The 16129-nt window shown below is 47.6% G+C and overlaps 1 protein-coding gene across 1 annotated transcript in view; it reads right to left on the bottom strand.

Moving 5' to 3' along the window:
- The window catches only part of HMCN2 (hemicentin 2), a 168191-nt gene extending 157457 nt beyond the window's left edge, over positions 1-10734 (bottom strand). Inside the window, exons 1-3 of the mRNA XM_012555391.2 lie at positions 10690-10734; positions 8599-8673; positions 5380-6061 (exon numbers count right to left, since the gene is read on the bottom strand). Coding sequence (XP_012410845.2) covers positions 5380-6061; positions 8599-8673; positions 10690-10734 — 802 coding nt within the window. The remainder of the gene's footprint in view (positions 1-5379; positions 6062-8598; positions 8674-10689) is intronic.
- Positions 10735-16129: the final 5395 nt, after the last annotated feature.

The raw sequence follows: 16129 nt of genomic DNA, 5'->3' as shown, positions 1-16129 counted from the left end.
AAAAAAAAAGAGGTTGAGAAGTTAGAGGGTTGATATGTTGTGGGGTTGTTAACCAATGTTATAAAACAACATGTGTACTTCTGTTTCATGAGAAACTATTTGTTCTGTAAGCCTTCACCTGAAGTACAATTAAAAAAAAAAAAAAAGATTACAGCCTTGGAAACCCTATGGGGCAGTTCTACTCTGTCCTATAGGGTCGCTACAAGTCGGAATCGACTCGACAGCAATGGGTTTGATTTTGGGTATATACACAGGTTAGTATATACACATATATCTCCTTGCTCTGTCAGCTGAGAGGGCCTAGAAGCAATGACATTCCAGCAGCAAGAAGCACACTTAGCACCCAAATTTTGGTTTCTAATACCATTTTCCAATAAAAGGAACCAGGACTCTTTGGAGAAATGACTAATTCTAGAACTGGGGCCGGAAATATACAAGATGAGCCTGGAGCGTCTTGCAGATCCAGAAAGTAAGGAAGTATGAAAACACATACACACACAATTTTGCGAGTATGTCAAAGGGACACAGGAGCCAACCGAAAGAGCTCCCAATGACCAAGGCTGAAACAGTTTGAGCAAGAAAATAAAGTAGTACTAAATTATAACCCGAAGTATAAAATAAATATCCATGAGTTCACACTGATATAAATACATGGTTGACTAAACAAACAAATGGGGGAGAATAGACAAATCTCCCGTGCAGAAGAATTACCAATAATTTATGGAGATATTCCATCCTCAGGAGGTGAAGCAAAAATCCCTCCACAAAGTGACTTTCTCCCAAACAGTACAGTGTGGAAAGGGAAGAGGAAAAAGAGAAAGAGAGAGAGAAATTGTGCAGTGGAGAAACCTGACAGACACTACCTCATCCCGGTGATCGAGGCCAGCACCAACCGCGAGAAGTCACACCGACATGTACCCTTGATATGAAGTGACAAATTTCCCCCGTTCAACCTTTAGAAAAACATCATACAAATCCCAACTGAGGGACAGTCTACAAAATACCTGATCAGTACTCCTCAACACTGTCAAGGTCATCAAAAACAAAGTCTGAAATTGCCACAGCCAAGAGAAGTCTGAGGAGATATGACAACCCAATGTAACGTGGTATTCTAAGTGGCATCTTGGAACAGAAAAAGGAATTAGAGAAAAACTGAGGAAATCTACATAAAGTAGGGACTTCAGTCAGTAATGTATCATATTAATTGTGACAATGTACCATACTAATAATGTAAGATGCTAACAATACGAAAAGCTGGGTGTAGGCTCTACGGGCACTTTTTGTACTACGTTCGCAATAATTCTGTAAATCAACTGTTCTAAAATTAAAAGTTTACTAAACAAAAATATTTGAAAAAAAAATAACGTGAGGAAGAATTATCCCTATTAGTACACATTATAAGGTCAAATAATTATTATAGTGTGTTTCCGGCACAAGAATTGTCATATCATACAATGGGACAGAATGGGAAGCCCAGATAAAGTCCTAATAGATGAAGTAATTTGGGACTCAGGCAGGATCCAAATGAATGAAAAGGAAAGGACTGTTTGATAAAATGTACCTGAACAATTAATTACCCCGTTCTGGAGGAATTAGATTAGATTCTTTTTTACACCAGGCACCAATTTTTTTGTAAATTCCAGGTTAAAGAATTAAATGTTAAGAGAGAAAATATTTAAAAACAAAAACCTAGAACAGCTGTCCAATTGATTTTACGAACTTGCTAAGCATGCAAGGGAAGAAATCGGAAAGGGGAAAACAACAGATTTCTCTACCTGAACATTTAAAACTGCAGAACATCGGGAATGACAAACAATACTAACAGGCAAACAACCAGGAAAAACACTAACCATATACCAAAACACCAGAATATCATCAGTATGAACTCCTGCCAAATGATAAGAAAACCACTAAAACCCCAATGGAAAAGTGAACAAGGAAACTGACAATGTACAAAAGAAGAAATCTACACAAAAAAAATCTCGTGAACATTTGAAAACGTGTTGGATCTCACTAGCAAAGCAATGACATGTTATTTTCCACTTTTCGAATTAGAAAAAAAATATGTTTTGCTCCTGATTCCCAGTGTCGGGGGCGACTGCACTGAAATGGGCCCTCAAATGCTTCTGGAAGAAGTTTAAACTTGCAGAACATTCTGGAAAACAATCTACTCGATGCCTTAAAAATGGGCTAGGAATTCCACTTTGAGGAACTTAATCCTAAGGGGAAAACCAATCAAAGATGCAGACAAAGATTTACATACAACAGTATTTTTGCAACAGTAATAGAGAAAAATGAAAAACAATTTAAATTTTCAGCCAAAATGACATGTTGTTGTTGTGTGCTGTTGAGCGGATTCCATCTCAGAATGACCATAAAGGACAGAGTAGAACTGCCCTGTAGGGTTTTCTAGGCTGAAATCTTACCGGAGCAGATCGCCAGGTCTTTTCTCCGGAAGAACAGCTGGTGAGCTGCAACCTTTGACCTTTCAGTTAGCAGCTGAGCGCTTAATCATTGTGCCACTAGGGCCCCTTCCAAAATGACATAGTTAGCCAAATTATAACTTTTCTACTCTAGGAACACACGATTTTTATCATTAAAAAAAATTTTTTTTTTTCATTTCCAAAGCACCGATCATAAGGTTTATTTCCAGGTGTATGCAGCCCAGAACCACTATATTCGCCTTGCACACCCCAAGCCAGGCTGGTTCCAACCTCCATCTTGGGGCTTAAGATAGGGCTTTCTTTTTAAAAAGCTCTCAGTATGTAGCCCTAGGAACCTCAACGGTGGGCTAAAACCTCTATTTCTCAAGGGCCTCTTCTACCAAAGGGAATTCCATTTGCTGATTCAAAAGACTTAGCTAAACCTAAACCGCAGCTCCAACTGCTGTTCAGAAAATCTTCAGTGGCTGCTCCACATCCCCCAGAAGGAAATCTCAATCCTGCTAAGTCTCAGCCAGGCAGGCATAGCCCAACCCCATCTCTCCCCTCCCCATGTTTCCCATCTCACTCTTCCTATACCCTGTCTTCCCCACACACCTGTTCCTAAGTGTTAACCACCCAGACCATCCTTTAGCCACTACCCAGCAAGCCAGGCCTAGGGAACCCTCTGTCCTTGCTGTAGCCCCAGCACCTAGCATCAGCCAGCATATAGTCAGAGCCCAACAAACACTTATTCATGTTCTTCAAACCCTGTTCCAGTGCTTCTTGCTCAGATAGCCTTTTTTTAGTCCCCTCCCTCAATGACTGATGGTCAGGAGCTGTACCTGAGATAGCACATGACGCTTTCTACTCTCCTCCTGACCTGTCGCCAACACACTGCCAGCTTCTTGGCACAAAGCCTGCCCAGTTAACACTGCAAGCCTCACAGGGCTCTGCACACAACAGGTGCTCAATAAGCACTGAAGTCCCCTTCCACATCTGGACCCGGGTGTTTGGAGGGAGATGGTTTGGGGAATGGGGTGAAAGGGGTTGGGCTTTTGTTTCTTAGAGGATAGAATGATGGGATGAACCCGGAGAAGCTTGGAGAGTTGCACACCTGCTCAGGGCCCAGAGAGAAAGTATAGGTTGGGAGATGGAAGGAGAGCTTCATGAAGCTGGTGGTCAGAGGTGGGCGCAGTGGGGACAGCCCTCAGGAGCTCTGGTCTGGGCCTCAGGACACTATGTCTGGCTCTGAAAGGCTGTTATCCTGCCTTGCAAATGAAGCCAAGTATTTTAGAGACAAATATGGGTTATGAATCAGAAATTAAGTCACCCTGGCAGGTCGCCTTTGGTAAGTCCCATCAGTGTCCTGAGCCTCAGCTTTCCCCAACTGTAAGACAGGGGTGAACTAGATAGGACCTCTTAACTCCCTCAATGTAATAATGTCTTCGGAAGCCCAAGGGCAATCCAGAAAGGGGGTGAGAGAGTTAGGGGCATTGAGGGTGATCCGCGTCCTCACTGAAGCCCTAGGACATGCCACACACTCCACCTCCTCACTACACCTTCCCCACCTTCCTTCAGCCTTGCTGTCCCCTGACCCCCAGGTCAGGACTGTCCTTTTGATGTTCCTAGAAACCTTCCAGATCCCTGGCTTCTGGGCTTCGGGCTGCAGAGCCCTGGGGAGTCCAGAATTTCTGGAAGCAGTGGGGCCTGGAAGCCCCTAGACAACAAACGCGACCTGAAGACTGCATGGAATCATGCCTTGCCCGTTGTTGCTTATTTTTCAAATATCTACAATGATGGAGTGATTAACAAATGCAAATTTTTCTAAAAGGGCTTACTAACTCCTATAGCCTTTGGTCATTGTGTATCTTCTCAGCAGAAGAACACTCCGCAGTACAAACTTGCAGGAGATCTTCGAAATGTATTTATGTATGTATCTACGGCTTTATAAAGCTATCCTGGATGGAGGGGTGGATAGATGGAGAGATACGTGATAAAGCAAATAGAGCAAAATATTAAATTGTAGAATCTAGGTGGTGGGCATACAGATGTTCAATTTTTTTTTTTCAAAATTTCTGTAAGTTTTTCTGTAAGGGTGGGGAGCGGTCCTTCTACTCAAGATCAGGAGCCTCAAATACACCCTACTGTGTTCTCCCTGAAACTCCCCACAGTGCCGTCTCGAAGGGACCCCTTTCAGGGGTGGGTCCCTAACACTGTGCTGAAGGAAGGGGGATCCTGGGAAAGCGGACGGGATGCCTGCAGGGTAGACAATGTGGGGGCCAGGACGGCAATGAGAACAGGGCAGGCAAAGGCGAGGGTACACCTCCCTAAGTAAGGGGTGCTGCTGTTTTCCCAGGGAGAACAGGCGAGGGGCAAGACAGGGCAGGGGTGAGTTTGCTCCCTCCGTGCGTTCGACGGTGTACCCCATGTCCTGCCGTTGGGCTTTTCTGGCCTCCAAGGCCCAGGCTGAGAGCAAATTTTAAGTATTAACAAAAGTGAAAACGTGAATCCTGCAAACGCTCATCCCATGCGAGGCCCTTGACACGAATACCTCCTTTCAACTGCTCTAGACGCTTCTCGCCGCATTTCATAAATGAGGGGAGTGAAGGCCCGGACGGTGAGGTCCCTTGCTGAAGTCCCACAGCCAGGAAATGGCTTCACAGGATTTGAACGAAGTGGCACCCCTCCTCCCCCTACCCCGACTCTCCACCAAGAGCCCGACAGCAAGAACCCAGGAGGCGCGGGAGCGGAGGGTGAGCAGGCGTCCGGGGAGAGAAGGGGCGGCTGCAAGGCCTGCCCCAAGGGCCCGCGGTCCAGGCAGGGTGGACGCGCCTGAGAAGGTGCCCGCTGGCCGCCGCGCAGTCCATGGGCGTCCAGGTACCCCCAGGGTGCAGTCACCGGCGGGTGGGTGAGCGCGCCGCGACTGAGCGCCCGACGGGGGCCACGGGGACGCTACCTGGGTCGTGGAAGGGCACCAGCGCGAAGTTAGTGATGGCCTTGCTGCGGCCGCTCAGACTGCGCTCCAGAATGCGCGAGGCGCCGTCTATCACCTGCATCAGGTCGTCCCACATGGAGCCGGTGACGTCCAAGACGAAGGCCAGGGTGGCGCCCCCCGCGGTAGGGGTCAGCGGGATCTCGGGCGCGTCAGTCACGGCTGCTGCCGCAGAGACGGCCATCAGCAGCCACAAGAGCGGCGCCGCAAGCATCCTGCTGAGCGCGGCCGACTGCTGCGGGTGGAGGCGCGCAGGTCGCCTGGAGCACGTCGCGGTCGCCCGAATGCACCAGCGGCCGCCCGACGCGCGACTGCAGAGCGGCGCCGCGCTCCGGCTGGGCCACGGCCGGTGCGCGCGGGACAGGGGCTCCCGGCGGGGTCCCCCTACTGGGAGCCTGAGGCGGGTCCTAGAGCGCATCCCGTTCAGGGTCACGGGCCCGCCTCCTCCCCTGCCCCCCTCCCCCCACCGTGACTCAAACTTTCCCGGCCTCGCTGCTCTCCAGTCCAGACCCGAGGTTAGGGGAGGACGCAGGGCGGCTAGCCGAAGGGAGCTGGGGCCGTCGCCAAGGTGGCGAAGGATGAGGATGCTCGGAACCGAGCAAACACCTGCGTCTCCTACCAACGGCGCGCTCCCGGGCTCAATCTGCTGCAGGAGCCAGAGGGCGAGGGGGCGACGCGACGCCTCTCTCCGCCCCCACCCCAGGTTAGCCAAAGTGGGCCCTGGCTTTTGCGGATCTCCCACCCAGCCCCCCAAGAGATTCCCCCCCCGACACACACACACAAACTCTACAAGGCGTCATCTTTCCGCAGGGTTCTGTGCTTCCCAAATTTATTGTAATTGTTACTATTATTTACAATCAACCACCATAAATTGATCCCCTACCATGTGCTAAGAGTTTTCAATAGTTATTATTTCCTTCCATTCTCACTGCAACCCTTGGAGATGCTAACATTAAACCCATTTTATGGATGAGCAAACTGAGGCTCTGTGAGGTGGCGTCACTAGCCAAGCCCACACAGTTCTCAAGTGATGGAGAAGCCCTTGGTCTCTGCTGCCTCCCTAAATGTTGTCACAGATCATCGGGTGAATCCAGAGGTTGGATGATACACTTCTGCCCTCTTTGGAAGTTGTGAAGGTTCTGGGACAAGTGTACTATTTAGTGTGTATTATTAGCCATCCCCTCACTGGCACTCCTCCCTCCTGCCCCTTCGACTTGTTCAGGCACCCCACCAACGCTCACCTCAGGCTGTGCTCTCCTGTCTCATGTCTATGGCCTCTCCCCACCTCACTAGGATACTATGTGCCCCTTGAGGGCAGGGCTGAGTCTTGGTCCCCATTATGTCAGCTCCTAGTTGCCAGCGCAGTCCCTGGCACATGGTGAGGACTCACTAAATAGTGGTTGGGTAAATAAACAAACAGCTTTGGTGGGCATGCCTGGTTTTGAGAGCTATGTGAGAAAGGGCAGCTCTGTTCCCCTCACCCTCCAATCCCTCCTCCAAGAAGACCAGGCTCCCAGGACAGGGACAGGCAGCCCATGGACATGGCTGAGGGCACTGGGTCTCTGAGTGGGGGAAGATTTCTACAGCCCCAGCCCCTCCACAGCCCTCAGCTAGAAGGAAGCCCCCACTGCATATCTCCTCCTTCCCCCTTCAACCCCAGCTCAGATCCCACCTCTGAGGCTATTTCACCACCCTTGCCCTGCAACCTCACAGCCCCTTATCAGACCCCTGCCCCAGCATTGACCATACTGTGTTGTCAGTGTCACTCTCTGTGGGTCTGCCCCCTCCCCTCAACTGTGACAGCAGAGACCACATGCCTGGCACAAGCACATGCCCAGTGGAAGTGTGTGGCCTAAATAAGGCAGCAGATTTCAGGCCTGGAGCTAGGAGCTGGCCACAGCAGACGGGGGTCATCCTCAGGGGTTCAACTCTAGACCATGGCAAGTGCCTTGCGTGAGAAGGGCTGGGGTCCCAGGGAAATTGTCTCCCGAGGAGCAATCTGTCTCACAGGATATGGTGAAAGCCAGGTCCGGAGACCCAGGGCAGGTGTGGAATGTGCAGCCAAGCTCATGGAGATTGAGTCACCTGCACCTCGGAATGCTGGCCCTTTAAATATCCTTGGCTATGGCCTCCATTGGCCCCAGAGTCTGGGCAGGGCTGGGCCAGCTGTTGGAGTAAGAAGAGAGGCTCCAGCTGTGCGAAGGCAAACAGTGGCCAGGAACCAGGCAGGACTCACGAAGGGTGACATTTCAGGCACAGTGAAGGGGACATCTGGGGACAAACAGGTCCTTTGGTGATTTCATTCCACAGACTTTTGCTGAGCCTAAGCTATGGGTCAGGCACTCTGCTAGGCACTATTAGGGAAGGGGGTGTAAAGATGGTAAGACATGCTTCCTCCCCTGGGGAGAAGAGATGTGTAAACAAGTAATTCTAAGTCAATGAGATAAGTGCTAATGGAGGAATTACCAAGAGCTCTGGGGGCTCAGAGGAAGGAGAGGCTGGGCCTAAGGGTCAGAGGAGGCCACAAGTGAGGCTGAGCAGCTTAGAGAACAAGAGGGGAAGAGCATTTGAGGAGCAGGAACAGCATGCACAAAGGCAGGGGACACGAGTGTAACTGGAGGGTGATGGCAGAGGAGACAGCAAAGGCCGGATCCTGAACGACCTTAACTAGCTGGTAAAAGGCTTGGGTTTCCCCCCACACACCCCCGAAAGCACTGCGGAGCTATTGAAGAGTGTCAGGCAGGAAAACAACCTGACCCAGTCTGCATGTCAGACAGGTCCCTGTAGAAGTTCAGAGAGTACATCTTGTAGGTATCAAGAATCCCTAAACCTACTTCCTGTGGAAGTAAGAGCTGAGTTGGCCCTAAAGAAAGCAAGAGGCCTTCTCCTGAGGTTGCTCATGGAGGGGCAAAGGAGACCATGGATTTGGAGTCTCATGTGACCTTGAACAGGGCTCTCCCCGTCTCTGGGCCTTGGTTTCCCCATTTGCAAAAAGATTTGAGAGGGAGGGGACATAAAAAGTTGACCTCCAATGTTTTTCCAGCCCCACCAGTCCAGAACCACAGCCAAGGGGACTCTTGGAGACTCAGGAAGGATTCAAGAGAACATCTGGCCCTGATCTCATCTTGGCAAAGCAGACCCCAAGGTTATTGTGAAAGGGCACATCAAAAGGTGATGTCTGACCCTGATCCACTGCCCGTCCAGTGTGGCCGAGGGTGCTGCACCGAGCACGGGTCTCTCTGGATGCTCGGGGTTTCCCTAGAAGGTGACCATGGCCATGCTCAGTGAGTGAGCCCAAGAAGCTGCTCGTGAGCACAGAAAGCCGAGAGAAAGCACAACCGAGCCTCATCCATCAGTTTCCATCTCACCACCTCCACTTACTCAGGCTGCCTGGAGCCCCACATTTTTGAACTCAAGATATTCCACATTTTTCCCCTGTTTCCAAAAGGAGCGGTCTCTGTGGAGTTGTTGGTTTCCTAATATCACACACGTTTGCTATGGAGAACCTGCCATCCTCAGCCTGACTCGGAGCTCTAGCCCGTCCTCCGTGTCTTCACTGGAGATCCAAGACCAGCTGAGGGGCTGGGTCAGGACCCAAGGCTCTGGACACTCAGCTGCCCAAAGAAAAACGGCCTCTCCCTACCAGTGTTCCTTCCTTGTTGTTGTTAGGTGCTGTCGAGACAATTTTCAACTCATATCAACCCCATGTGACAGAGTAGCACTGCCCCATAGGATTTTCTTGGCTATAATCTTTATGTAAGCAAATTGTCAGATCTTTCTCCTGTGGAGCCACTGGGTAGGTTTGAATTGCCAACCCTTTGGTTAGCAGCCGAGCACTTAATCTGGTGGTTGCACCACAAGGGCTCGTTGGTCCTTCCTTATGCTTCCCTATATTCCTCTCTCTAAATGCATCTTAGTCTGGGCCCTATTCGATCTTCTGTGATAGTAACATCCACCACTCATCCTGTTCTACTCCAACCCTCTTCCTGAGGAACTCAGATCTGTTCTTCTGAAAGAGTGAAAATACTAACGGTGAATAAAACCAACCAAACCAAACCAGTTGCAGTTGAGTCAGTTCTGACTCATGGTGATCCTATGTGTTGCAGAGTAGAACTGCACTCCATAGGGTTTTCAAGGCTGTGATCTTTCAGAAGCAGATCTCCAGGCCTTTATTCTGAGGCACCTCTGGGTGGGTTTCCATCGCTAACCTTTACAATTAGTAGTCAAGCGCTAACCGTTTACACTACCCAGGAACAATGGTGACTAGCATTTGCCAAACCCTTATCGAGTGTCATACACTGTGCTAAACACCTCTTCATTAGATTCCTTGCAACAACCTCTAACATCAATATTTACTCCTCTTGTACAAATTAACCTGAGGCTCAGAGAGGTGAAGTCCTGAGTTCAGGCTGGACTTTGCATCCCCGTCTGCCCCGTCCATAGTGTGTGGTTCACGCCATCACTCCACACTGCCTTTGAAATGTGGAAGAATGTTTGTACAGGAATCGAGAGTAGAGCTTCTTCTAGAGCCAACACAGACTCAGTGCCATTCTTACACATGCACAGTCCTCTCTAGCAACTCCTTGGGCAGGACTCACATTTGAGACGGTTAGCACCTTTGAAATGCAATAATGTCAGTTCCCACCCATATTTAACCAAACTGCCTGGACAAAAGAGAGGAGAGAGAGCAATAACTGTGTAAATAAAGCAGGCAATTCTGCCCACAGTTCTGTGGACACACAGGCAGGGCCTGAGCAAGAAGTAAACACTGTTTCAAAGATTCATGTCTATTCTCTAGGAAAGAATTAAAGAATTCAGTGGAGGCAGTGGCAAACAGGACTAACAGAGAGTCAGAAGAACTGACAAACAACTCAGGATGATGGAGCTACTGAGGACAGGCAGGAGGAGCCAGGAAGTTTGAATCCGCGTGAATTTGCCCAGTGTTCCAAGCTGCCAGACACTTAAGTGATTTACCGCTGAATCCAATCCCTCCATGGAACCAGGCCTGCAAATCACATGTACCATAAGGGATGCTTTGAGACCACCCCAAGAAATGTCTGAGAAGCTCAAGAGACACAGGAATTATTGCCCATCCCCATGTTTTCAAGACCAAACAATTAAATGATGTAAACAAGAGCCGACTACTCCAAGACTCACTCCCAACCACCTAGACCTGGCCCATTGGCCCCTGGATGCAGCTCATGTGTCACTGAGCTCCTGGCACTGTCCTCCGGGGAGAAGGAGCACGCCCCATTGGCAGGGGTCACTGCTTACTGTTCGGGCAGTATACTGAGCCTTATTGTCATTTACAGCCACCATGTCGCCTTTATCATTGTCATCGGTGAGTGGCAAGAATATCCAGAATGAGTTGAGGTTTTACTGTCTGTCCCTTTTATTCTTTTGTTCTCTTTCTCTCTCTCTCATAATTAAAAATTCTGCATAACTGTTTTGTATATTTTAGCAGACACCGTTGGTTTCCGTTATGGATTGAATTGTGTCACCCAAAAAGATGTGTTCAAGTCCTAACTCCTGTACCTGTGAATGTGACCCTGTTTGGAACTAGAGTCTTTGAAGATGTTATCATTTAGGTTAAGCTGGGGTCATGGGGGCATTGGTGGTTCAGTGGTAGAATTCTCCCTTTCCATGCTGAAGACCTGGGTTTGATTCCTGGCCAAGGCTCCTCACGCACAGCCGCTGCCCATCGTCAGTGGAGGCATGTGAATTACTTTGATACTGAAGAGGCATCAGTGGAGTTTCCAGACTAAGATGGACTAGGAAGAAAGGCCTGGTAATCTACTTCCGAAAATCAGTCAGTGAAAACCCTATAGATCACAAGGGTCCAATCCAAAACCAATCATGGGGATGGTGCAGGACTGGGTGGCATTTTCTTCCCTTGTGCATGGGGTCACCATAAGTTGAGGCTGACTCTACAGTAGCTAATGAAAAACAAAAAACCTGAGGTCATACTGGAGTAGGGGGGCCCTAATCCTATATGACTGGTGTCTATAAAAGAGGGGAGACACAGAGACAGAGAAACAGAGGAAGGATGCTCCAGCTGCAAGCCAAGGAATACCTGAAGCTAGCAGAAGCTAAGCAAGAGGCATGGAATAGATTCTTCCCTAAAGCCTCAGAAGGAACCAACATGGCCAACATCCTGATTTCAGACTCCCAGCCTTGAGAACTGTGAGACAATAAGTTTCTGTTCTTATAAGACACTCAGTTTGTGATATTTTGCTGCGGCAACCCTAGGAAACCAATACAGCCCCCAATCCTAATGTTTTTCCTTTCTTCCTGGAAAGACTGGATTTCCCCCATGGCTTCCTGATTCAGGGGTCTATTCCTCTTCTGCATGACTTAAGGAAGGGTAACTCCTTCCCTTCTCCAACGGAAATCCTGTTGAGTTAGGTCACCCCTGTGATCCCATTTCCCTTGCGTGACTGGTCTGGGAATGGGCATTTGATGCAGTCCAGCCAATGGAACATGAAGGGACATGTATTAACGGTCTCTGGGAAAGATTTATTTACTCCAAAAGAGACACAGAAGAACAAAATCAGAGGACTTCTACTGCCGATTTCAAGTCCTACTCTAAAGCAACAGTAATCAAGACAAAAAGATGGACAAATAGATCAATAGAAGAGAATAGAAAGTCCAGAAATTGACCCAGACATATACGGTCAATTGATTTTTGACCAAGGTGGCAAAGTAATTCAGTAGGAAAAGGAAAGTCTTGTTTAACTAAAGATGTTGCAATGGAAAAACAGCAAATCTTGATCCCTACCTCACATCCTACATAAAAATTAATTCAAGATGATTCATAGACCTAAGTGTAAAAGCTGAACTATAAAACTTCTTAGAAAAAGAGACACAAGGAGGAAAGAGACCCTCTTCTTCTGCTCAATGATGTTGTCTGCATAAGATCCCTGTAATTAGAGCAGTCATCTTGAAATCGTGAGAACAGCCAGCCTGCAGGCAGAGTGTGAAGAGAAAAGAACCTTGGAGCTGTTGTACATATGGTTTTCTTGCTATGTGCAATAATGCATTTTCCTCCATAGCTAAGCTAATTGGGTGTGATGGTTAAGGTTGTGTGTCAGCTTGGCTGGGCCGTGATTCTCAGTGGTTTGGCAGTCATATGATGTTGTGATCACCTCCCTGATGGGATCTGCTGTAAGTAGCCAATCAGTTGAAAGGGAGTTTCCTTGGACATATGGCCTGCATCAAATATAAGTGGACATTCTGGCAAAGCTCATGGGCTTTGCTGGCACGGGATCCTGCAGCTGACTCCTGTTCGTCTGACTTGGGACTTGAACTAGCAGCTTACCTGCAGTCTTACCTGCTGATCTTGGGATTTGTCAATCTTCTCAGCCTGTGAGCAAGAGCCCTGCTCTCTGACCTGCTGATCTTGAGTTTGCCAGCCCCTGTGGCTACAAGAATCAGGAGAAGCCTTTATCCTGACTCACAGGCTTGGGACATTCCAGCCTCTACAGCGGCGTGAACCATTTCCTGGATATGAACGTCTCTGTATATTTACACGCTTTACCGGTTTTGTTTCTCTAGAGAACCCAGGCTAAGACATTGGGCTACATTCTCTGTTACTTGCAGCCAAAAACATTGTCATTGAGACATGCCTGTCCTTTATTTTTTTTTAATTGTTGTGCTTTAAGTGAAAGTTTACAATTCAAGTTAGTCTCTCATACAAAGATTTATACAAACATTGTTTTGTGACCCTAGTTGCTCTCCTATGCTGTGACAGCACACTCTTCCTTTCCACCCCTGATTTCCTGTGTCCATACAACCAGCTCCTGACCCTCTCTGCCTTCTCATTTCGCCTCTGGACAGGAGCTGCCCATTCAGTCTCATGTATCTACTTGAGCTAAGAAGCACACTCTTCACAAGTATCATTTTATGTCCCATAGTCCAGTCTAATCTTTGTCTGAAGAGTTGGCCTCAGGAATGGTTTCAGTTTGAGGCTAACAGACAGTCTGGGGGCCATGTCTTCTGGGGTCCCTCCAGTCTTAATCAGACCATTAAGTCTGGTCTTTTTACTAGAATTTGAGTTCTGCACCCCACTTTTCTCCTGCTCTGTCAGGGACTGTCTGCTGTTTTCCCTGTCAGGTTGGTCATTGTGGTAGCCAGGCACCATTTAGTTCTTCTGGTCTCAGGCTGATGAAGTCTCTGGTTTATGTGGCCCTTTCTGTCTCTTGGACTAATACTTTCCTTGTGTCCATGGTATTCTTCATTCTCCTTTACTCCAGGTGGGTTGGGACCAATTGATGCATCTTAGATGGTCGCTCACTAGCTTTTAAGACCCCAGACACCACTCACCAAAGTGGGATGCAGAACATTTTCTTTAAAAACTTTGTTATGCCAATTGACCTAGATGTCCCCTGAAACCATGGTCCACAGACCCCCACCCCCGCTACTCTGTCCCTCAAAGTATTTGGTTGTATTCAGGAATTTCTTAGCTTTGGTTTAGTCCAGTGAGACATGCCTGTCCTTTTGTGTTTCCTGTATATTGTGTACAATTGTACATAAATGTTCCTGCTTGAGCTGTAAACACAAAACAAAGTGCACTGACCTTCATGTGCAGTTTAAAGGATTGTCAACCAATTTTTTCTATACCTAAATCTCTCCTTATGCATTCACTTTGGAACCAAATCCCCAGGTAAGGTGCACCTTCTCTGAGGTGTTATATGCACCTGGAGGAAAGAGCTATGGTTGTCCACAGCAGAAAGTGACCCATGAGGCACAAAGCCCCAAAGGACAGAGACTAAGTTTAACTCATCCTCAACTATATCCTCAAGCCCTAGCACAATAGCCGGCATAGAGTAAACCCATTGCCTTTAGGTCAATTTTGATAGCGACTCTATAGGACAGAGTAGAATTGCCCCAAAGGGTTTCTAAGGCTGTAATCTTTATGGGAGCAGACTGCCACATCTTTTTCCCGTGGAGCGGCTGGTGGGTTCGAACCACTGACCTTTCAGGTAGCAGCCAAGTGCCTAACCACTGCACCACCAGGGCTCCTGGCACATATTTGATGTTGTTGTTAGGTGCCATTGAGTCAGTTCCGACTCATAGCGACCCTATGCACAACAGAATGAAACACAGCCCAGTACTGGCCCACGCCCACAATCGTTGTTATGCTTGAGCCCGTTGTTGCAGCCACTGTGTCAATCCATCTCCTTGAGAGTCTTTCTCTTTTTCGCTGACCCTGTACTTTACCAAGCATGATGTTCTTCTCCAGGGACTGGTCCCTCCTGATAACATGTCCAAAGTACTTAACATGTAGTCTCGCCATCCTTGCTTCTAAGGAGCATTCTGGTTGTACTTCTTCCAAAACAGATTTGTTCTTTCTTTTAGCAGTCCATGGTATATTCAATATTGACAATTCAAAGACATCAATTCTTCTTCGGTCTTCCTTACCATTGTCCAGCTTTCACATGCATATGGTGCGATTGAAAATATGATAGCTTGGGTCAGGTGCACCATAGTCCTCGAGGTGACATCTTTGCTTTTCAACACTTTAAAGAGATCTTTTGCAGCAGATTTGCCCAGTGCAATGCGTCTTTTGATTTCTTGACTGCTGCTTCCATGGTGTTGATTATGGATTCAAGTAAAATGAAGTTCTTGACAAGTTCAATCTTTTCTCTGTTTATCGTGATGTTCTTATTGGTCCATTTGTGAGGATTTTTGTTTTCTTTATGTTGAGGAGTAATCCATACTGAAGGCTGCAGTCTTTGATCTTCATCAGTAAGTGCTTCAAGTCCTCTTCACTTTCAGTTAGCAAGGTTGTGTCATCTGCATAATGCAGGTTGTTAATGAGTCTTCCTCCAATCCTGATGCCCCATTCTTCTTCACATAGTCCAGCTTCTCAGATTATTTGCTTAGCATACAGATTGACTAGGTATGGCGAAAGGATACAACCCTGACACACACCTTTCCTAACTTTAAACCACAAAGTATCCCCTTGTTCTGTCCAACTGCCTCTTGATCTATGCACAGGTTCTTCATGAGCACAGTTAAGTGTCCTGGAACTCCCATTCTTAGCAATGGTATCCATAATTTGTTATGATCCACACAGTCAAATGCCTTTGCATAGTCAATAAAACACAGGTAAACATCTTTCTGATATTCTCTGCTTTCAGCCAAGATCCATCTGACATCAGCAATGATATCCCTGGTTCCACGTCCTCTTCTGAATCGGGCCTGAATTTCTGGCAGGTCCCCGTCAATATACTGCTGCAGCCAGTCGTAAATGATCTTCAACAAAATTTTACTTGCATGTGATATTAATGATACCATTAGATAATCTCAGAATTCAGTTGGATCACCTTTCTTGGGAATAGGCATAAATATGGATCTCTTCCAGTCAATTGACCAGATAGCTGTCTTCCAAATTTCTTGGCATAAAGGAGCGAGCACTTCCAGTGCTACATTTGTTTGTTGAAACATCTTAATTGATATTCCTTCCATTCCTGGAGCCTTGTTTTTCGCCAATGCCTTCAGTGCAGCTCGGACTTCTTCCTTCCATACCGTCGGTTCCTGATCACATGCCACCTCTTGAAATGGTTGAACGTCGACCAATTCTTTTTGGTATAATGACTCTGTGTATTCCTTCCATCTTCTTTTGATGCTTCCTTCAGTATTGCAACTCAAGGATTGAATTTTTTCTTCAGTTCTGTCACCTTGAGAAATGCCAAGCGTGTTTTTCCCCTTT

The sequence above is a fragment of the Trichechus manatus genome, unplaced genomic scaffold (assembly GCF_000243295.1).
Source record: "Trichechus manatus latirostris isolate Lorelei unplaced genomic scaffold, TriManLat1.0 scaffold00038, whole genome shotgun sequence".
Taxonomy (NCBI): Eukaryota; Metazoa; Chordata; class Mammalia; order Sirenia; family Trichechidae; genus Trichechus; species Trichechus manatus.
This window is presented reverse-complemented; position numbering and strand designations above follow the sequence as displayed.